At 36.5% G+C, this 24,313-nt stretch overlaps 2 protein-coding genes and 3 pseudogenes across 2 annotated transcripts; 4 read left to right on the top strand and 1 right to left on the bottom strand.

Annotated features, from left to right (window-relative positions):
- The first annotated feature begins 1,217 nt into the window (after window positions 1-1,217).
- On the top strand, window positions 1,218-1,823 carry LOC120174477. The gene has a single exon (XM_039181304.1). The coding sequence runs from the start codon at window positions 1,218-1,220 to the stop codon at window positions 1,821-1,823; it is 606 nt and encodes a 201-aa protein (XP_039037235.1).
- A 1,377-nt stretch (window positions 1,824-3,200) lies between these two features.
- LOC120174476 lies at window positions 3,201-4,768 on the top strand (annotated as a pseudogene).
- Window positions 4,769-5,925: 1,157 nt separating this feature from the next.
- LOC120174488 (uncharacterized protein C24H6.02c-like) lies at window positions 5,926-8,001 on the top strand. The gene is made up of 4 exons (XM_039181310.1): window positions 5,926-6,124; window positions 6,212-6,317; window positions 7,025-7,153; window positions 7,787-8,001. Exons 1-4 carry the CDS (start codon window positions 5,997-5,999, stop codon window positions 7,865-7,867), a joined length of 444 nt encoding a protein of 147 aa, XP_039037241.1. The 5' UTR covers window positions 5,926-5,996; the 3' UTR covers window positions 7,868-8,001.
- A 217-nt stretch (window positions 8,002-8,218) lies between these two features.
- Window positions 8,219-18,583, bottom strand: LOC120174487 (annotated as a pseudogene).
- Window positions 18,584-19,750: 1,167 nt separating this feature from the next.
- LOC120174475 lies at window positions 19,751-24,308 on the top strand (annotated as a pseudogene).
- The last annotated feature ends 5 nt before the right edge of the window (window positions 24,309-24,313 follow it).

The following is a 24,313-nucleotide window of genomic DNA, read 5'->3' as shown; positions in this document are numbered from 1 at the left end:
GATAATAAATTAAAAGATTGTAAAACAAAATAGAGTAATCTATGCATTTAGTACCTATACTATCAGTTTTGATCCGTTTTAGTACTTAAAATTTTAAATTATTTTCAAAATCATATCTAACCTTTACTTTTCATTTCATTTTAGTATCCGTCGTTAAAAACTTAACGCGTATAGTACATAATTATCATTTTTTGTTTGTTTTAGTACCTAAAATTTAAAAAAAAAATTAAAACTTAATGTTAAATTTTGAATGGATACTAAATGAAATAAAAAACTAAAGTTTTTAACGACGGGTACTAAAATGAAACAAAAACTAAACTTTACGTATGATTTTAAAAAAATTAAAAGTTTAGGTACTAAAACATATCAAAACTGATAATTTAGGTACTAAATACATAATTTACTCAATAAAATAATGGGACCCATGAATTTATTAAAGTGTCAATTATTAACGTTAATAAATTATTCTTTCATAAAATTCTAATTTAATATTTCTTTCTCAAAATTCAAAAAAATCAATTGAACTCTTTAATTTTGGTCTTTCCAAATTCACACTATCAATTCACCAAATCTCTTTCCCGATTTTTCATATCAATAAAAAAATTTATTAACATTATTTTTTTCAAAACTTAATGAGAGGAAAAAATTTAAGTATAATTAGTATATTTTTTTCTCTTTCACGTTTCACGATTCATCTGTAAATTATTATTATCATTTTTTAATTTATCATATTTGTATCACACGTAAAATCACAATTGTTTATTATCAATTATGGTGCTTGAATAATATTGAAGATTGTTCTTAAAATTCTAGGTAGATCATGCTTTCAAATTATTTCTTTTAGTTTTATATATTTTCAAATTCTAGAAAATATCGTTCTTTCATTTTCAAATGCTATGTTATATATTGAGAAAAATATGTTGGAAAGCATTGTTGTTGACACTATCATCAATGGTTTTGCATTAAAATATTCGAATGTAATATTTTTTTATAAGTATTTGTATTCTTAAATATATATTTTTGACATATTTTATATTGTAATGAATTACTATCTGAGGAAACTAGAATTTTAAGAACAATCTTCAATATTATTCGAGCACCATAATTGATACTCAGTTCTAAGTAAACGTTACTATCTGATGCGAATTTAGAGATAGGACTTCTGGAGTGTTAACATTCAATCTTCTTTAAGCTAGAACATGAGGAAACTACTAAAAATGCGATCGGAAGCTTACCCAATTCTGACTGCTGGAGCTGCAACAGTTAGAGTTATTTGGGATGCTATTCGTGAAAAGAGGCCTATTGTTCCTTGGCAGAAAATTATTTGGTTCCCTCTTCACATTCCTAAACATAGTTTAATCTCTTGGATGACTTTGCTCGATAGACTTCCCACAAAGGAAAGACTCCACCATATGGGGCTGTTAAACGACTGCAAATGTGTTTTCTGTGATGATCTTATAGAAACTAGAGACCATCTGTTCCTCCATTGTTCTATGGCTGAATACATCTGGAAATCAGTTTTCTCACTTTCTGGTATTCAGTTTTTTCCTTGCTCATGGGATTCTTTTTGGACGAGGGCAATTAATTCCTGGAAAGAAAAATCCCTGCTCACTTCCATTTTGAAGTTAGCTCTTAACACTACTATCTACTTTCTGTGGGACGAAAGAAATAAGAGACTGTTTCAAGGCCGAACGAAGACTGCTCCAGAACTGTTACAAACCATTAGAAATATAGTAGGCCTGCACTTAAGAAATAGGAACTTAAACAGTAATGATAATATCAATATTACTCTTGCTAGAAATTGGGATATGTGTGCTCCTTGATTATTTTTGTAAGTAGGTTGCTCTCTGTTTTCAAATTCTGTTCCTTGTAACATGTTACTGTAGCAGTTTGCTATTTGGGTAATAAAACTGAAAATTATCCAAAAAAAAAAAAAAAAGTTTCGAGTAATCAGGATACCATCCGTAAAGCAGATCCATCGCCAATATGAACTGTGCCCTTACTTATGTAGTGTTTGCTTGCTTGAAGGGTGGCGTAGTCATGTGTAACGTGGCACCCGAGTCAGGATACCATTAACAAACATTAGAAGCCACCAACGAGTTTACTTGAGGTGACTCAACCACCAATGCCACCACCTCAGCAGAGTCGCCTATAGCTGTAGGAGCACTTACACGCGAGTTATAGGTAAACTCAGAATTAGTATGGGAACAACAACACGTTTTAGCGTGGACTTGAGAATATGATCTGGTTTGTTGAGAGGCAATTCCCCTGAAGTTCTGGTCGAATCGGTACCAACACCAATCGACAAGATGCCCCAATTTCCCACAAAGCTGACATTGTGGGCTAGATCGACCACTATTCCTGTTTCCATTAGTCACTCCACCAGACCTTGCCCAAGAGCCATCACACCCATAATTTCCATCTGACTGACTCAGCAACTATCGTGAGTCAGCATGTTCAACATTTCGATCACTGTTATATCTGGTGACATGTACTCCAATAGGAAACCGTAGTGGATCAGAATCAAGACTCGGCATCAATAAGAACAGACACTACACCTTCCACAGAATACGCTTCACGGATGGCAGTAATCACAGCAATAAGATTCATACTCCGGAGGCAAACCGTTGAGAATTGTCGCAATATGCTCAATTTCAGAAACTGGCTACCAGAAGTCGCTAATAGATCACAGATTTCCTTTATTTGCAAAGTCTAATCATAGACTGTACTTTTTTAATTGAGCGAAGTCAACAGTGTAAGTGCATAAGTTTAGTTGTACTGAGTTTCGAGTATAACCTGGATATAGCACTCTACACCGCCGCTGATGTTTCGGCACCGACGAGTTGAGGGAGTAAATCATTGCTAACGAAGCCAAAGAGCTATCCTACCGCATATACCTGAGATACACGGAGCTAATGACTCGCTCACCTTCTTCATTAACGGAATACTTCGTCAGAACAGGAATAGTGTCATCCAAGAAGCCTTCAAGGCCGTGACCGCGAACTGTGAGCGTAACCTGTTGTTTCCACAACAGGTAGTTTGTGTCGTCGAACTTCACGCTGATCCGTTTATTGGAAAACACATGAGAGAGTGACTCACCGGTAGAAGTGAGAAGAGAATCATCCGCAGTCATCATCGTATCAAGAAACGCACCAGAAGAAGCAAACCGAGCAAAGACTAAAGAAGCAATATCTTCACAGATGAAAAACGACACTCAGAATCGTTAGCGAATGATACCATATGAACAAGACTTCATTGATGATAAGTAAACAAGAAATAAAGTAAATTTACAGTCTGAATAATGAAATGCATTGAAAAAACAAAAATCCTCAAACCAAAAGTTTAATCCCATGAACGTACAAAAAAACCATCTTATGTTGAAGTTGTTGAGAGTTCCCATTTCAACAGCTCGGAGAAGGTAAGAAACTGAAGCTTAAAAAACTACCTAGTAAAAAATTCCATGAGTTTTTTCGATGTTTGCCATTCATGTGATTAGTTGCCTGTTACCGACAACTTTAAGTGGCTATTGATCAGCAAAAGCATATATAAGATTTATGTAAAAATAAAACATAGATATGCTTGTCTGATTATGTATCAGTACAACTTTGTTTCACCTGCTTATTAGTCTCGGGTATGGCAGGTAATGAACTTATCAGATGACGTTGATTTATTTATCATGCATTTTGCTGATGAAGATCACAGGAAGGCTATGAAATATCTCAGACGACAACAGCGTAAAGAATCACATGCCGTGGCCTTCTCGCTGGATACATCATTATGGTTCATCTCATTGGGATGTACAGAAGACAACCGGATTCAATCTATATGGAAACAGCCTATCCTGTACTTAGGCAAGTAGTGAGCTTCAACGTGTTTAAAGATATAGAATTCTCGGTGTTATCCCATCTGATCAATACTCTCTTTCTGCAGCATGTTCAGTCTATTGTTCCTGCACATCTTTTTGTACGGTTGCAACATTTTCATGTGGAGAAATGCTCGTATCAATTACAGCTTCATCTTTGAGTTATCTCCCATCAAGGAGCATAAGTACAGAGATGTGCTCTTAATCTGTACTACTTCAATGACTGCTGTTGTTGGAAACATGTTTGTTCAATTGTCACTGGTTACAAAAGGGTATTCATACGCCCAGGTTCGAGCAATTCCCTTTCTCCTGTTATCGGTAAATTCCCAACCGTTACACACTTTTTTGGATGCCAATGTGTGGGTTAGTCATGTTGTAGAAGTTTTAACTTTCTCCTCTGCGTGCAGGTATTCCTATTATTACTAGTCTTCCCTTCAATATCTTCTACTATTCGAGTCATTACCATTTCCTAATTAATTACAACTATTTTGTGCAGGTTGGCCAGGTTGGTTAGAGAATCATGATAACAAGCTCTTCAGATTCCTAAAACCTGACAGTACCATGTATTCTTGGACCGCAGGTGCCGATGCTTAGGAATTTCGAGTATGTGGCTTGTTATTACATAACTGGAAGCTACAAAAGTCAAGACTACGGATATTGAATGAGAGCCAAGCATTACAGATCTCTTGCTTATGCAGTGTCCTTCCTACCCTATTACTGGACAGCTATGCAGGTATATTTTGTTCCACAGAACTTGGACAGTTGAATTTATTTTGGTTGATATTAATTGATCTCATCAGACAGAAACTGTGTTTTGACTGGCTTGCAGTGTGCTCAACGGCGGTTCGATGAAAGACAGACAAATCACCTTGTCACTCAGTTGTCAGTCTAGGTAAATATGCATAAGCAATGTTCTTAAAATATGATGCCATTCCAAAAACAAAAGTAAGATTCTTCGTCTAACTGGGTAGAAAATTTGAAATAGAAGGAATTGACATTATGGTGTCATAAATTAAAATCTAAGAAACAAAAAATGAAAAAATGAAGCCTCTTTTGAACAGAACTTTGCATGACATAAAAGGATTGAACCTTATCCTCAGGCTGGCATGGCTGCAAACAGTTCTCATTTGAGTTCCCAATATGTTGACTGCAGGGTAACCGGGCTGTTTTTGGCTGCACTCGAGGTGATTAGAAGAGGACTGTGGAATTTCTACAGGTAAAAGAATGTGATTGTGGTTTAATATTTGCTGAATCTGTGCAAGCATAGCACAGGAGTAGGCATTTGTTCCCATCAACATGCAGACTTGTTTGCTTGATTGAGAAGTTGCAACGAACAAAATCTTCTAATGGTCCAGGTCGGAGAATGAGCATCTAAATAATGCTGGCAAGTTCAGGGCACTAAACATAGTGCCACTTCACGAAGTAGATGAGGAACAGAGATGGCCATTGGCAAAGGTTGGTCTCCGAATTCAATTCGGATCAACTCACATGATTCTTTTTATCAGCAGAATTCATTACCAAGGCATGAGCTTGCTCGTTATTGCTCCAAAGAAATTTGAGAATACAGTTATTGTACTTCCTTCGGACCTCTTCAAATAATATTTTCATTGTCATTCATTTTTTGTCTATTAAATTCTGAAACATATAGAGTTCTTCAAAGTTTATTAAGTTTTATATCCTTTAACTAGTTAAAGACCTTTCACATGATCATTATCTGACATTCGAAATTCTTATTAATCTACAGATAAGAAATAACCATCATCATCCTAAGTATAATATCAATATTAAGAACACATATAAATCATCATACAATATTAAAAAGTCTCTTTCAAACCATTATTCATCATCTTTTTCAATTTGTTTATTCTCATTATTAAACAATCGTATATCATTCTCTGTCAAAATCTTATTTCTCTTATCAACAAGTGTATACTTATATAGAAATCAATAGAAAATTGATACTAGTCACGTTTTACCTTCTGTCCATACAAATAATAATTGAAAACGAAAGATAATGAGTAACTCGCGACAACTTCAATTACACACAAGGTAACTATTACTACTAGACGCCTCTGTCGGCCAAAATATTCATCCTTGGTCACTGCAACTGCAGCAGCTACACAAATACAAAACAATGGCTTCAGCAACTAGCGGTATCTGCTTCTGCTCCACTCTTCCCTTCCCACAACTCACCTCTCACTCTTACAATAAAAAGCCCATCACTTCCCTTTCATTTTGCAACCCCTTCAAACCAATTCCCAGGTAATTCTTAATTTCTGTGTTTTTCTTTCTTTCTTTTCCCCTTGTCTCACTTTCAAATTCACCAACTTTTTCTTCTTCTTCTTTCAGCCTGAAACTTTCTTATCCCTCGCTGGTGCTACCCAAACGAGCAGTTCGGGTTTTGGCTTCTGATTCTACAACGGATCCAAATGAAAATACGGCTAATTCAAACTCTGTATGATATAATTCTTCATTTCTTCTATACTCCAATATTATCTGAGTTTCCTTATTCTTGCTACTCTTTTCTTTCCCTTTATATATGTTGGAAATATATTGCTATTGCTCTTGTTTATGCTAACCTTAATCGGTAGGGAAAAAAATATACATATGATATGTGATGGAAAATGAGTTTGAAGTGAGGAGACTTGCCCCAAAAATGATTCTTTTGGAAAAAAACGATTATTTTTTGCACTTGGTATGCTTCTAGTGACTACCTTCATTACAACCATCACAACTCTTCATCTATAAACATATAAATAATTCAATTCACCTTGCCACAATGTGATTTCCTTTTTTCAACAATAGTCTTCAGTATCTGGTTTGATTACAATTCGCAATTCAAGTTAACATAATACCAGATTGCTCATTTGGGAGGTTGGACATGTTTGGGGATTCCAAATATTCAGAGTTTTTGGAAGACAGCATCGTAAATTTTCTTTTTACAGTTCTTGGGATATTTTTGTATGATGAGAATGTGCAATTATCAGTGGCGGAATAGGAAGACTACATGTTTTTAATTGAAAGTTTAAAATTCAAGAAAGCATGTTGCTGCTGCAGTTCTTGCAATTGCACATGCTCTGATGGGTTTTGCATTTTTGCTAGAGATAATTCAACACCTACATGCCAATAGGTTTTTATTTGTCATGCATGATCTTTGTGAAGGATTCAACAATTGACATAAAATTGCCAAGAAGAAGTTTATCAGTCCAGTTCACTTGTGGGGAGTGTGGCGAAAGAACAGAGAGACTTATAAACCGCTTGGCGTATGAATGCGGACTTGTGTATGTACAGGTATTTTTCCTTGTTTCTTTGTTCTCTTTTTCCTATCAGGAAAGGTTTGTATTATATGTTTCTTGATAATTAAATGGGTTTAAATGATTTAGATTGGAGTTGCTAATGTTTTCAGCATAAATAGTTTAGAAGACAGGCCTTTCTCTAGCAGTATAAAGCATGGTGATATGAAAAATGTATTTGATCTAGTCTGCTGTGATTTTCTACTATCATAAGAGCTATAGAAATGAATATTGACCTCAATGTGAGTAAAATTTCCATTTTTCTCCTCTGCAATTAAGCTTTCAGTCTTGCAGTTGTTTATTTGTTTTCCAGTTTATAGGCTCTTATAATAACGATTTCTATTAATACGATGGTGTTTTGTGAGTTTGGTGATAGCCCTTATTAGTTTGAGGATCGACATTATGTGATATCTAGTCTTGAAGTTGAATTAAACATTTTAACAGCTGCATTAATTTCTTGAATGTGGAAGATGAATGTCTGTAACTTTTATCAGGAAAACCTCCAGAAGTGATGTTAAGATTTTGATTGATTATTGAAAACAAAGTGCAGAAATATATTGTGTTGGAAGAAGAACTAGTGATGATTGTATAAATTAAGAAAAAAGATTTTGACCTCCTGACTTCTTGTCAGTGTGCGGGGTGTCTCCAATACCACATATTAGCTGACAATCTTGGCCTTGTTGTTGAGTATGACTTAAGGGATGAAATGTGAAGGCAGATCAAGTTAACCGGTTACATATATATTGATTCATGATGACAGTTATGATTCAAATTAATCTTCATTCTCATCAATCATGTAAGAATAGGATGGATAAGCAATAAAACGCTGCCAATATTTTTGTTATTTAGCTTTGGTGTTATCCATATTTGTTTCTAGTATTATTTTTTTCAAATTTATATTATATTATGCTGCACTAGTACTTCTCACTTGAGGCAAACGACAATCATGTTGATCGAGTTTGAAGTTTGAACCGATAACATTTTGCCATAATGGTGTGTATTTGATGATAAGGGGATACAATCTGTATATGGGGAAGATTAAGAAGGGGTTTGCCAAGAAGTAGGCAATGGAGAACCTTGTCAGCCATTCAGTTGTTCATGCAGCAAAGAGTGTCAAATCTTTCACAAACTCAATTTGATTTGAAGAAAATTAGCATTTCATTCATAAAACACTTTATAGAACCTAATAGGGAAAAAAAGCTGTATGTTGGTTTCATACAATCTCACAAACAGAACATCAAATGCAAGATATCATGCATCTTGGTAAAGAATTTTGATTGATGACTTGTTATAGGAAAACAAGATGGTGGTTGGGGCTGCTCTGCATTCTTTGCCTTATTCTTTCTCCTGAGATGGAAAATTTGTTGCATCATATCGGCACACTCAGATGCCGATATCTCCCGTCTAATTCCCATATTTGGATGGAATGGATGGACTGGAGCCGCTTGCTTGTCTGTCACTTCCGACCCACTTCCTCTTCCATCAGGGAAAAGTCTGCAAAATTTGGGGTAATTCCTTACGAAAGAGTTCTTATTCTATTTCTTTAGTAGCCCAAATATAAAGACCAAAACCATATGCTATACTCGGCTACATTTTTGTTTTGGCAAAAATGTTATATTGCAAGTTTTAAACCAGGGAAAAGTATGAATTCAAGCTATATAGCAGTTAAATATCATGGTACTACAAAATTCACCAAGATCATGACGGGTAAGGAGTTTTATTGTCATAGCTCATACCTTATCCAGCTGCCATCTGCTCCTAGAAGCTTATTGGGAGCTCCCCAAAGAACAGTGTCAATTCTTGCCTGAAGTATTGCTCCAGCACACATAGGACATGGTTCAAGTGTAACATAAAGTGTTGTATCCTACAGGGGCAAAAGATTCAATCACTAAAAAGAGTCACGAAATGGCTTGACTATAGAACCAATAAAAAGGGGAAAAGAAAAGATATTTGTTCTGATATTGCAACAATTAAATAAAAACATGAATTTTGTTATCAAACAGAAAGATTGCTAGAACTTTTAGTTGAATTATATTCCCTTATCAAGCTTGATACATCATCATTTGGATATAAAATTGAATGCATGTTTATGGACTAATGGTAGGTAGATAACCAAGTTCATCAAACTTCCAGTAATAACTACAAAGCTAAAAATCATTAGACATATATATCCATTGCAAGATAGGAAATGGCATTGCCAGTTACTTCTATTCAAGAGCAATGAGTAGGCCTAAGCATTTTTTAGGGGGCCTTTTTCATTTATTAATGAACCATATTTGAACATATAATCCATATTATCAGATAAATTTAGGCGCAAATATCTTTTACAAGTTTTCTCAGCAAATTGCCTGGTTAGTAGAGAAACTATAACTATTGAGGAACCTCTCTAGATGTTTTGACATCCCTCCATGAAAAAGTTAATACACTTCAGAACAGCAAAGAGAAATAGTATCGCAAGCCTCCAGGAACGAAGTATGCTCGAAGCTTCCCGTATACAGATCATTTCTGCATGCACAATTGAATCCCGTAATTCCTCTACCCTGAAATCAAATCATCAATAGAAAACATTAAGAAAAAATAATCAACCAATGAAAAGATAAGCATATCAGGTTATTGAACTCACAAGTTGCATCCACGAGCAATTATCTTCCCATGCTGCACTAGTACTGCCCCAACAGGCACCTCCCAAGAATCAGCAGCTTTCTTGGCTTCCAGCAATGCTTCTCTCATAAATATTTCATCAATTTTCTGCTGCTCACGCTCGAGTTTATATGCTTCTTCCCATTCATCAAATCTATCTCTTGGGAATTGTTTGGTCCGTTGAAGTTTTCTTTGTTTTAATCCCCCCTCCTTACCCTCAGACCCTGATGCTTCAGCTACTCTTGCACCAAGAGGTAGTTCCATTGTCTTTATTGACCCACTTCCCTGGATATTAATTTTATCAGGTTCTGAAATATCTTCTACAACAAGAGATGTTCTTGTGCTTCCAGCTGGTAACGGTAAAAATGACTGTATTACCTCCTTGTCTGAAGAGGCTACCTCAAAGCTACTCCTGTCATGTTTTTCCTTCTGTGAGGTCAATGAAATAACTTCCGACGCAGGAGCAGTTTCTAATATATTTGAAGATGGTGAAATGTTCCCTCCAAGATGTCCTACTTTTTCAGTTGTCCTTGTCGAGTCAGAAAAATCTCCTTCACCTTGAGTCCCTTGTCCCAATTGATGAGATATGCCCTCCGAATCCAGGTTGCTTCTTTCCCTTCTCAGATTTTCTTCACTGTTTTCATTTGTTTCATGACCAGAAAACCATGTCTCACTGCGAACAGACTCATCTGGTGAAGTCCTTCCTCCGGATCTTTCAGCTGAACTTGAGCTACGGGTCTGAGCACGTGACCTCCATCGTAATCGAACAATATCTCCCATAAGGGTCCACAAGGACCTGCAACTTCTCTTTATGACAGCATGATCTAATGTAGAAATCCGCTGAGGAATTTCTGCTTCAAGCGGTTCCTGAACAGATGGGTCTGTTACATCCCTCATTTCATCAGAGGGTCGCTTTCCTCCAGTGCCCTTTGATGACTGCCTCGAGTCATGCCTTCTCATCTTCAGTTCTTCCTTGCCATATTGACCAGAAGAACTTGGCCCATGCTTATCACCTTCATATGCTGAAGTGAAGTCAGAAATTATATTACCCTGTTGGACCCCAGAAGTTAAGATATCATGCCTTGCCTTCTCAAAAAAACTCCCCAACAAACTGTGAGGATGATTCCTCTAATCGTAGAGCAGAACTCAGAGAATCCTCATGGGTAGTCATGTTTAAAGACTCCCCATAAGTCTCACTCCTTTTTCTCGCATATGGTTCATGGTGTGCAAATGCAGTCCTTCCTCTTGAATGCATGTATGAGGTAGCAGAGCCACTTTGTGAAGTTTTATCGGATGTCTCCTCAGTTAAAATCCTGGTCATTGAGGCATCATGCAGGAGACCTCCAGCTACCACTCAAGGATGAGGAAGCATCAAAACATCCTCTTTGCCCCTCTTTTCTGATTCCTCTAAATCAGCATGAGACTGTTGTTCTCGTGTTTCTGAAACTAAAATCAAAGATGCTTGAAAACTAGAGCCCTCAGCTTTTCCCGAAGAACTTGATACACTAGCAGGTTTCAAGTTCTCTTTTCTTGATTTCTTTTGCTCAACTCTACCATTGGCTTCATTATGTATTTCACTTCTCTCATTAGTCCGACCCAAACCTGAAGAGAAATTACTTTCATGTTCAACCAATCTTTCTCCGGAACTTTTTTGAGTATTGGTAACTATCTTAGTGTTGTCAGCATGAACAACAGATACATTTGTAATAGCTTGCATTCCTTTACCACGCTCAATTCTCTGAGGTAGTTTTGATCAGCAGTGAAATTTAAACTTGAAGTATCATCCCATTTGTGTTCCAGACTGTAATATTGAGGTATTCTTGTTCTTGGCTTCATTAATTTCACTTGAGCATTCTGGTTTTCTTTCATTTCCAGTTGTCCGGTGATCCTTTCATCCCGTTGCTGATATTGCTTTCTTGTCTGCTGAAATCAACTCTGGGCCATGGTTGTATCTTCTTCCCAGATTTTCATTTTCGATCCTGACCGACTCTGAACTAGATTATAACCCCAGACCGATACGGGTAACCCGATCTGATATGGGTTGTCACATTTGGGCCACCGGAGCGAGTCACTGTAAAAATAGTGAAAAAATTAAAACTTTTATTGAAACGTGTAACTTATAAAATCAGTTGTCACTATTTAAAAGTAAAACAAATTTCCAGACTCGTATATAAATCAAAATACAATTACATGCCCCTAATCACATGTACAATACTCTGCAACAACGCCGGAAGAACTCCTTTACTGATGTTGATAGATGTACTGGTACAATTCTTTTAACCTGCAATGGTGAGTTTCGAAAAGCTCAGTAATACAAAACTACCAGATGATGCCGAAGAATGTGCAGATACAAATAAACGTATTTTTCCTTATTGGTTCAGATATTTACAAATTTCTTTGGTCGAGCTGAGGTACCATTGATATTTCAGGTATTAACAGATAGTATTCAGTTCTGATGGAAAATATTTGGCATGTTTAGGTTCAAGAGATCAAAATAGATTTTCTAGTGTGTTCCCAAAAATCATGTAACTTTTCAAATCTTTTTAAAACATATATATATATACCCCATCCGTCAAGTCCAAAATGTGTAGGTTCCCCATAACCATACACCCACCGTCAAGTCCAGTAAGGCCTTGAGCACACAGCCGAGGAGCCGGTAAGTAAGGCCCTGAGCACACAGTCGAGGAGCCTCCAGGTATACTTCCTCCAACATTACCCCCCAAATAAAACATGTTCCGTCCGTAAACGGATATATCAAAAATCAAAACATAATCCAGGTCAAGTATCAAATCAAAATCCAGGTCAAGTATTCGATCAGAATCCAGGTCAATTATCCGATCAGAATCCAGGTCAGGTATTATAATATAAATCAAATCGGAAATCAGGTAAAATATCCAGGTGATTAGGGAACACACCAGAGTTTATAGAAATTATTCAAAGGTACTGTATAATCTTAGCAGGTAGAGAAACATGAATCTTCAGTATATCGATAAGATATCGAAATTTAGAATCGCTATAGGAAGAGTTCAATAACTAACGAAATCATCAGTTATTCAGAATATGACTTGGCTGATAAGGAAGAAATGAAGATTCATGACATTTACAGTCTATGTCGATTGATTTCATTATCAAACAACTTCAGATGAATATCTCCCAGAATTAATGCTTAACGATTGGTCAATTCATTGTCCTTACAGGGTATTTACATTTTAATATCACAAATTCTAGTCCATATATAATATTTGGAATCATCGCTGAATAAATCTTCCAATGCCTTTATTTCATGTTCACACTTCTACTATATCATGAAATGCTGACGTGCTTAATTTGTAGTTCAAGATCCATAAAAACATTTCATCATGTATGTTCATTAACGTTTACAGACTCATCCAAATCACTAACTTAATCCTTAGTCCTTGAGGTTACTTAGTTCATTTAGCATTCAAGTCTATTTCAGTTACTTCGGGATTTTCTAGAGTAATTCAAACATTATAGAATTTCATATCCATGTTGTACTTCCGTTCCATTCAATTTGGTCTCCGTGGTTGATTTGTCGAACAAACGTCCAATTCTTAGTACTGAATATGATCTAGAGTTGAGTTGAGCTGAATACTTCCAAAATGTATCAACGAGCCAAACTTGAGAAGATGAACACACATTCAAGTAATATCTATGTCACCCAGGTATTAACATAGCTTTAGGGTTGATCTACTCACTTAAATTATGTTATATTACTTTTAAAGGTAGTCCAACACCTATGCTTATTTGGATTCCTTAATTAATCCAAGACATTTACTTAATATAGGCCATAAGGGTATTTTGGTAATTTTGGTGTTCAGTTTTATTTCATTCATTTCATAGCTCGAGGATATCCAATAATTCCTACGCTTGGTGATATTCTTGGGTCATTTCCATTACAGGGGTATTTTGGTCATTCTACAGATTCAGTGTATTTTAATCATTTTCTTCCGTCCGATCTTACTATTAAATTTAATATTATCATTTCTTTCATTTCTTTCGAACAATTCTGATAGCAGAATACCCCCGATAAATTATTCTTCATGTATTTACTCATTACTCGAATATTTTCGGGTCAAGTGTCTTCTCAGATTTTACAAACGGAATATCATGAATTTTTCTGTACAAAGACAGGATCTTAACAATTAAATTCGTACTTAATCGAGTTAAGTACAAATCCTCAAAGTACTTTCTCATTCAGGGTCAACTTAGACTATTTTACCTCTCAAGGGCATTTTCGTAATTTCTTAACAAGATAATTTCGATATTAGCTCTTAACGAAAATAATTATAATTTAAAGATCCTATGGTTAATTACTTTCCCGAACATTATCTGATCTTGAAATTATTCCTTAACAAACTTCTAGCATCTTGCGCAAACCCTTTTTGCCGTTAAAAACCCGTTATCCAAATTTTCTAAACAAAACTATTATTTCTTATGCACATCTGTAAATATATCGGATCAATATGTCTTTTCAGAGTTATTAACCAACTTCCAGGGACAAATTATTGTCATCCTACAATATAAGGGTATTTTCGTAATTTTATCCTACTGGAGTATTCTCATAATTTCTCATCCAAGTACCTTTAACATTTAACCTTTGATGATATAAAATATAAGTTACAAATCCATGGCTAATTTCTTTATCACTAGTCACAAACTTGTAATTTAATCCTAAAAATTCCTCAATCTCTTATATTAGTCATTCGATCCGTATTCAGTTACAGAATTTCTACCACATTCATATCGAGTGTATAAATTATTCAACTCCACAAAAGTGACCAACATTATCTTATTCATGCATTTACCAATATCAACATGTTTCATAAAGCATAAAGAGGTAGTAAAGTATTACCTCGATTTTTGTGCCGTACTGATCGACCATATAAATTTCATTCGAATGCCTTTGATCTTTAATTCAACTTCCAATATTTCCTCGGATCCATATCAACAGAAATTACATAAAAACGGAGCTTAATTCCGAAAAACAAATCGAATCGGATGATAAATCAGTGAAAAATAATTTACCGGGTTCAAATTTGACGAAACAAACCTCAGAATCGGACTCAAAACGTCAACAAACCCCAAAATATTACTCTTGAATTACAGCTCACCAACTTGATTTCTAGCTTCGAAATCTTTTTCTAACGAACACGGACAATCTATCGTATAATTACGACTTCAAATAATTTTACTCGCCATAAAAAAAATAACTTATTAGAATCTAATTAATAATTTGGAAACCCAATTTGTATAACTAAAAACTTGAAGAGCCAATAATATTTAATTACTAACATCATGCACTAAATTGATCTTATTTAAACCATTATGCCATAATCATAATAATATAGAGGCTAAAAGACAAGGTTAAATTTTTACCAAACTTGGATGACTCCTGTTGTGATTTACCCTTCATTATTTATTATTATTTTTCCCTACAATCCACGTGCTCTCTCTAACCTTCATACTTTTCTTAGTTTCTCCCTTCTTTAATGCTTAACAAGTCTTATCAGTGTGCTCTGTAGCAGGATTATACTCATTTCTAACAAGCTTATTCTCGTCCTCATACCACGAGATCTCGTCCCCTATTAGAAATTCTCTTTCATTCCATGGCCGAAACCGAATCGTAATTGAAATATTATCCGCCAATCTTCACCTTCCACAGGCTCGCCAACTATCTCCTCCTACGCATAAGCTACTGGGGTGCGAGCATTGTAACCGCTTGAATCCTGGTACATTGAATCATACCTGGACTGACTCGGAGTCATGGACCGAGAACTGTATCCACTTCCAGAATTGAAATACGAAGATGAACACGTACGAGACATTAGTTTATTGCTCATGAATGACGAAGTTAAAGAAGTGGATGAGAACATGCTCGAATGTTTTCGATACAAAAACAACGAACTACTCATGGGTTAACACACAAAAGCAAAGAGCATTTCATCTTCTCCAAATCACTTCCCAACACTTTGCATTAGTTTCAGTTCGAAGCAGCAGCACCAAACAATGGCAGAATCAATTGCTTTTGACATCATCACTAAACTGAGCTCCCCTCTTCTTAAAAAACTTGGTTTATGTGGAATTTCAAAGACCACCTGCAGGACCTCATAAGCATCGTCTCCGTGATCTCTGTTGTGCTTCTTGATGCCGAGGAGCAACTGTGAGCAACAATCTTGTCAAAGACTGTCTTGAAAAACTGAAAGATGCACTTTATGATGCTGATGACCTTTTAGATGACATCATTACTGAAGCTTTGAGGAAAGATCAGATGAGTGGAAACAATCTGACGAGAGAGGTACACGTTTTTTTTTTCCCAAGCTCAAACCAGCTTGCTTTAGGTCTCAAAAATAGGACGTGAAATCAAGACCAATAAGGTCAAATTAAGTTCAATTCAAAATGAGACTAAGATGTTGAATTTTGTAGAGAGTTACCAACTGAGGAAACGCCTTTCATGGCCAAAAAGGAGGCAGCATACTCATTCTTTTGTGCGTAAAGATGAAATAATAGGGAGGGACGATGATAAAGCAAACTCTTGTTGGACTTGAAAGATAGAACCGAAAGAGTGAGGTCCGAGTGATTTAAGGTGGAGGTGGCGTGTGCTATCATCAATGAGGATAAAGGTGCGGTGCATGTAGCCATTATTACAAGTTCATGATGTGTCTATAAGTTATAGCTTCTTTTCAAGCGTTTTTTTAATAAAAACCAAACTGCCCTCAATTAAAACAAATATCTCTTATCTTATCGCGTAGTACTTAATTTCTTTAATAAAATCACATCATTTACCCCATTATATATGGGAATAAGGGACAACCATTTTTTATAGTTAAACCATTATTTGCCAACCACTTAATATCATTTCACAATAATGCACTAACATATTTTATAATTCTCTTAAATTTATAATAAACGAGGAAAAATTATAACTAAAGTCCATGATTTTTTTTCATAATTCTTTTAAACTTAATATTTTATAATCTAAAAATTTTAGCCCCTAAATTGGGACGTGACATAGATTCCTATCTTCTTCCTCAATCTTCATTCTAGATTCAGACTGCCGCTGCAAAGTAGAAATTCTTTCAAAACTGCTCGGATTTTTGACACTCACATTTGCTTCCCTGCTTGTGAATTGTTTCTCTTGGGAAGTTGTGCCAGCATCACTAACATGGATCTTTGACATTTCTCTAACGTCCTGGTTTTTCCTTCTAGATTCAGACTGCCCGACAACTTGATTATTTGTACAGGTATGCTGCTTTATTATTTCCCAGTCCTTGACATCAAATTGATCATGGGAACTAGATCTTTTCACATAGTCACTTGCATAATTCTTCACCCTTCTTGCATATTCTTGTGAGGATTTTTCCCCAGATTTCTTCAGCAGATACTTCGGCAAGCTTCTTCTCCGACCTTTTTCTCAAATCCCAATCAACACTCTCCCCCCCCCCTGCATTGTCCCTCTTCCGTTCTTCTCCGACCTGTCCCTCACTTCTGCTAATCTATCCCTTATTGATCCCGCAACAAATTGCTCTTGTTCTGAGAGCTCAGTGTCACTCTCTAAGTCCCCCGAAAATGACAATGAGTAATAAGACGAGCAACTATAACTCCTTGTCCTTCCCCTACGATGCTCGGCTCTCAAGGATGACTCGCTCTCTGCCATCCTTCTACTATCTTCCCTTGACAAAACAGCAATGGGGTCATATTCATCCTTAGAATCAATCTCCAATAAATCTGAACTGACAGTTCTAATCTTCTGCCTATAAGGTTCATTGGCAGGGCTCCCTCTCACGTCCAATTGCAATTTTTTCTTCTCTTCATTATTACATTCATTACCATCACTTGTTTTGTTGTCTAACTTTTTTGCTTGTCTTCTTCAGGCTAGAGCACTTACTATTATAATGCTTTGCTTTGTTCACTTCCGCTATCTTATATGAACTCCTATTTATTTCTCCAGTACCTAAACACTTCCCATCGACTTCCTCACTCAATAAGCTGATCATGGCCTCGGCCGCATCGACTCCACCTAACAAATACCTAGAACCAGCTGTATTATCCTCCAAACCACACATCTAAACCTCCTTTTATTTTTCCTACTAAACCTATTACCAGTAGAAACTTTGAAAGCAGCTCGATCGAGATCGATATCACATCTCGGAAACCGAAAAAGGCAGCGGTACCCAGCAGTTGAAATGAACCTCCTATAAGGTGAGCAGTGAACAAGGGCAGACTGCCTTAATCCATACAAAAAGCAAGGGGTAATGGGTAACCTATGTGTGACAGTAGCAGCAAATGCGGAGCAACAACAAGAAGCACAAGATGAGCAAAATGAAGAACATGACGGTGATGATGATGATAAGAAAGGGGTTTTGTCAAGTGATGAATTGAAAACGTTGGAAGAGCAATCGTTGGATGAAAATGAAAGAGACCCATTACCCCTAAGCGATAGCACACTTGAACTAATACTGCAAGAGTTGTACATGATTGTTCGATATCAAGTTTCAGCTTTTTTTAAGTTCTACATTGAAGGAAGTGGTGGATTGTTCGGATCTGCTGGGATTTAGATTAAATCTGCATTCATTTCGGGCATGCGTAGATCAGATTCTCCTTATCATTTACAACATGAAAAAGAAAGGCACTTTTGTTGGATTAAAAAGATATTATATTTAGATCCCCAGAGTAGTAAAAGTTTGGAACTGGTGGATGAGAACGATGATGAAGATAGAGTTAATGGGGGGGGGGGGAAATCGTTGAGTTCACGTATCTCTGTTGGCCAAACTCGGTAGACTCGGTTGAGTTGTATATTGTAATAATTTTGTTGGTCCAATTATGGTTTCAGTCTGTCTATTGTGCTAAACTTTAGGATTTAATCCCTTCAATTTGATATAAATGGATCCCTCTACTTTTATAGTATCACAAATAGGTGCAAACCACATGTTTAGGGTAAACTACATGTCTAGTATCTAAATTAATAATTTTATTCCATTTTTATATTTAAACTTTACTTTTTTAAAAATTATACATAAACTTTAGTTTATATTTCATTTTGATACTCTCTTATTAAAAATTTAACAGAACTATTGATGTGGTATTTTTATACGATAATATCATTGTTAAGTTTTTAATAACAAACTACCAAAATGAAACAGAAACTCAATGATAGGTATGATTTTGAAAAAAAAAATTGAGTATTAAAACAAAATAAAAGTAATAATTTAGACACTAAAATTATCATTTACCCAACATAAAAAATCCCGTTAGCAATTCTATTAATTTTTTAACCGATGATGATCAAAATGAAATTAAAACGTAACATTTGTGATGATTTTAAAAAAATAATTTGATGACCAAAACGGTATCAAAATGATAGTTGGATGATTATATACGTAATTTACGCAAAACATACTGAACGTTTGAAATTTATTTTTCTTGCCCCTCAAACCAGAGAATTTTCAGAACGCGAGTACACAATAGAAGTTCAAGTCAAATCAAAGTTTGCGATGAAAGATCAAGGAAATACATTCCTAATAGAAACAAAGAAAATTGATTCAACCCCATCTTATCTCGGGAGTATGGCAGTGAATGATCTCCTCCTTCAATCTTCTTAGTATCTTGCCGGAAGAAAACTCTGTTTAGATTATTCTCCCATTCCCTCTCTCTCTCTTTCAAGACACTTCTTACATGGTTCATATATTTATTTATATATATGTTTAATACATTCTGATCCTTTGTCTGCTCCTCCTTTATTTCTCACTCTATCTATAAAGTTTAGACCTTTTTCCAGTTTCAACTTTTGGTTCTCAAAAAGTTCATTTTTATTCATTTCTATTCATTTTCTGGGGCTTTGAGCTCAACAACAACGACCCACACTTTTTTTTAATCTGTAAACTTGTATACGTATATATATACTGTACATACAGTTTTTGGGTGAAATTAAGGGTGCATATATTAAATTTAGTAAACTGATTAATTGTAGTTAAAAAGAGAGAAAAAAAAAAGGGGGGGGGAAATGGGTGGTGGCAGGAGGAGGAAGCTGTTGATGAGCAAGATCTATGGACTTGCATATGGTAAAGCATCATTCCAGGAAGACCATTCACAGATTGGGGCCCCAGGATTTTCCAGGGTTGTTCACTGCAATGAACCAAGTTCCTTGGGAGCGGGAATACGCCGTTACTGCGATAATTATGTCAGTACTACCAAATACAACGTTGCTAACTTCTGGCCCAAGTCATTGTTCAAGCAATTCAGGAGGGTGGCTAACTTTTACTTCTTGGTCACTGGTATACTTTCCTTCACTGACCTTGCTCCTTATTCACCTGTTAGTGCCATCATCCCTCTCATCATCGTTATTGGCGTTACTATGATCAAAGAAGCCGTCGAGGATTGGCGCCGAAAACAACAGGTTTCTATCCTTTTTTAACTGTATTACTCTCTTTGTTGCTGCTTGTTCATATATCTGAAATTTCTTCAGGATATCGAGGTGAACAACAGAAAGACAAAAGTTCATCGAGGTGATGGCATCTTTGATCATACTGAATGGAAGAAGCTTAGAGTGGGAGATATTGTGAAGGTGGAGAAAGATGAATTCTTTCCAACGGACCTAGTCTTGCTCGCATCGAGTTACGATGATGCGGTTTGTTATGTTGAGACCATGAACCTTGATGGAGAAAAAAATTTGAAGCTGAAACAAGCTCTAGAGGTAACATCATCCTTACATGATGACTATAACTTTGGGGACTTTAAGGCTACAATTAAATGTGAGGACCCGAATGCGAATTTGTACTCTTTTGTTGGAACTATGGAGTTTGAAGAGCAACGATATCCCCTTTCTCCTCAACAACTTCTCCTTCGAGACTCAAAACTCCGGAATACAGATTTCGTATACGGGGCTGTTGTGTTCACTGACACCAAGGTCAAGCAGAATTCTACTGACCCTCCTTCTAAAAGAAGCAAAATTGAGAAGCAGACGGATCACATTATCTACTTAATGTTTGTTATCGTATTTGTCATGGGATTTATTGGTTCTATTTTCTTTGGGATTGAAACTGACAATGATCTTGTAAATGGAAGGATTAGAAGGAGATGGTATCTTAGACCTGATAGTTCCGAAATTTTCTTTGATCCTAGAAGAGCAGCAGCTGCAGCAATTTATCATTTCCTAACTGCTCTTCTTCTGTATAGCTACTTCATCTCAATCTCCTTGTATGTGTCGACAGAAATTGTTAAAGTTCTTCATAGCGTCTTCATCAATCAAGATGTTCACATGTATTATGAGGAGGCCGACAAACCAGCACATGCCCGCACATCTAATTTGAATGAAGAGCTTGGCCAAGTTGACACGATACTATCTGATAAGACGGGAACACTAACCTATAATTCGATGGAGTTTGTCAAGTGTTCTGTGGCTGGTACAGCTTACGGTCGTGGTGTTACAGACGTTGAGAGGGCAATGGATAGAAAAAAAGGTTCACCAGTCCGTGAAACAAAATAGCCCGAACCATGTTGAGGATTCTGCAGATATCCCAGCCATTAAAGGTTTTAACTTTAAGGATGAAAGGATCATGAATGGAAACTGGACTAACGAGCCTCGTGCCAATGTCATCCAAAAGTTTTTCCGTCTGTTAGCAATCTGTCATACTGCAATACCTGAAGTGGATGAAGAGTCGGGGAAAATTTCATATGAGGCTGAATTACCTGATGAAGCAGCATTTGTGATTGCAGCAAGAGTACTAGGTTTTGAATTCCACAGAAGGACACAAACAAGCATCTCCCTACATGAGTTGGATCCTATCTCTGGACAGACTGTCAGCAGGTAAGGATCTCTTCGCATGCCTTAACCAAGTAGATATTATGTCACTATGTTATCATCTTATACTGTTTTCCTGAATGTAACTAGCACTGTAGGATCATCTGGACATCTCATTCACTTATCTTAAGGCCTTTTTTTCCCTGATACACACTCATTGAAACATGGGATCGTTTTCTTTTGCAATTTTAGGCACTTGATTGCATGAGGATACTAAGCTAAATATGAACTTCGTGTCACTGAAGCTTCATTCTGATTTAGAATTTTACTCTTATATTCAATCTTCAAAAGATTTAATTGGCTCTCACTTGTCAATTAAATGTTACTCTTTGCATGTGTGACAATAGTATACTCATCAACATGCAGGCTTTGTCCTTGAAATGATGGCTTACTTGTTTAAGAAAATTTTGAGTGAATAGTTTTCATTTTGCAGATTATATAAACTTTTGAATATTATCGAGTTTAACATCTGTAATTGTGAGAGATGAAGAGGGGAAAATTCTTCTACTTTCCAAAGGTGCTGACAGGTTAGTATTTATACACTAAATTGAATTATTGGGAAGCACCAATAACACTTAGTTTCACTACATATCATAGTAATGCCTTTTTCCCTATGCAGTGTCATGTTTGAAATGCTGGCCAAGAATGGTCGTGACTTTGAAGAGTATACTAGGGAGCACATGAATGACTATGCTGATGCAGGCCTGAGGACCTTAGTTCTAGCATATCGTGAACTTTCAGAAGATGTATACGAAGTGTTTAATGAGAAATTCACCGAGGCGAAGAACTCAATTAGCGCCGATCGTGAAACCTTAATTGATGAAGTTGCAGAAAAAATTGAGAGGGATCTAATTCTCTTAGGGGCTACGGCTGTTGAGGACAAACTCCAAAATGGGGTAGGATGTATTATGCAAGTATAATTCAATCTCTTTTTGAAGAGGCAGAGCTGGGGTCTTATGATTTTTCTTTTACTTTTATCTTACAGGTTCCTGACTGTATTGACAAGCTTGCTCAAGCTGGGATTAAGCTATGGGTGCTGACTGGGGACAAGATGGAGACAGCCATCAATATTGGGTATGATTCCTGAATTTCACCTACTTTCATTAGCTCGCTTTGATCTCTAACCAAAATTTGTAAATTCGCAGTTACGCTTGTAGTTTGCTTAGACAAGGAATGAAGCAGATTATAATTACTTTAGATGCTCCAGAAATCCAGTCATTGGAGAAAACTGGAGACAAGGTTGCTATCATCAAGGTAAACTGACTTTATTTAATACGGATTTTGTGCTTCATGAATGTCTGCTTGTGTATTTTATATGTCTGCGCATTGTTTATAACATTTGTATTGTATTTTCTTTTTTATAGTTGTAATTTTTGTACCGTTGTTGACGGAATGATTGTTCTTTTAGGCATCGAGGAAAAGTGTCCTTGAACAAATTGCTTCAGGAAAGACTCGGGTCTCTGCATTAAGAGCAATGTCTGAGGCATTTGCCTTAATTATTGATGGGAAGTCACTTGCTTATGCTCTGGAGGATGATATGAAGCAAAGTTTTCTGGATCTTGCCATTGGTTGCGCATCCGTAATTTGCTGCCGCTCTTCACCAAAACAGAAGGCATTGGTATGTTCAATCTTTCATGTGATTTTACAAAGTCAGTTTTGAGTTGTTTCTTCATGAATCATTCCCCTGCCACTTTGTCATATTTAAATGACAACTTAAATTCATAGGTTACAAGACTGGTAAAAACTGGAACCAGGACGTATCTGCACGGTATTGTCTCAGGGTAGGTGGTTTTTCCAGTCTTTTGTGATAACTTCGCAAATTATATATTGTGGAGATAGATGTTTTGTTGATTAACCGGTTCTGCTATACGTTTAATTTGTGGCAGTTTCCTCTGTTATACCAAGGAGGAGTGCAGAATGTTTTGTTCAGCTGGCGGCGCATATTGAGCTGGATGTTTAACGGATTTTACAGTGCCGAAATCATATTTTTCTTCTGCTCGAGAGCACTAGAGCAGCAGGCCTTCAACAATGATGGGAAAACTGCTAGCAGAGAAATTTTAACGGGAACAATGTTCACATGCATTGTCTGGGTTGTGAGGGTACCATTGGATTCTGGTACCTGTTTCAAGTGGTGCACGGTTTCATGCCTCCCGGTTTTTCCACCGATGCATACAGAGTTTTCGTCGAAACTCTTGTTTCGGCTCCTTCGTACTGGTTCATTACGCTTTTTGTCGTTATCGCCACCCTTATCCCATACTTCTTGTACAATGCGATTCAGATGCGCTTCTTTCCCATGTATCATGGAATGATACAGTGGATAAGACATGAAGGGCTGTCGGATGATCCGACCTACTGCGAAATGGTTAGACAAAGATCCATCCGACAAACAACCGTTGGCTTCCCAGCACGGCGAGAAGCAAGTCGAAGATGTGATTGAGGTGATATTCATTAGCTGAAATGGTTGATACCTGAGTGGCCGTGGGTGGCCAAAATCTGCCTTGCACTATAAGTAAACATCACATCACAGCTAGGGAGACGATCATGTACAGATTCAGTATTTGCATGGCAGAAATCTACAGAGAGGCGAGCATCCGGATATTGTAAATCTTTATTCTCTTAAATAACTCTTTTTTTTCCAGCAGATTTGTAAGTAGGAAGATGATAGAATAGTGGTTTAGGGTTTAGATTTACACATATGGC

This window comes from Hibiscus syriacus, unplaced genomic scaffold, assembly GCF_006381635.1.
Source record: "Hibiscus syriacus cultivar Baekdansim isolate YM2019G1 unplaced genomic scaffold, ASM638163v2 tig00112107_pilon, whole genome shotgun sequence".
Lineage (NCBI taxonomy): Eukaryota > Viridiplantae > Streptophyta > Magnoliopsida > Malvales > Malvaceae > Hibiscus > Hibiscus syriacus.
This window is presented reverse-complemented; position numbering and strand designations above follow the sequence as displayed.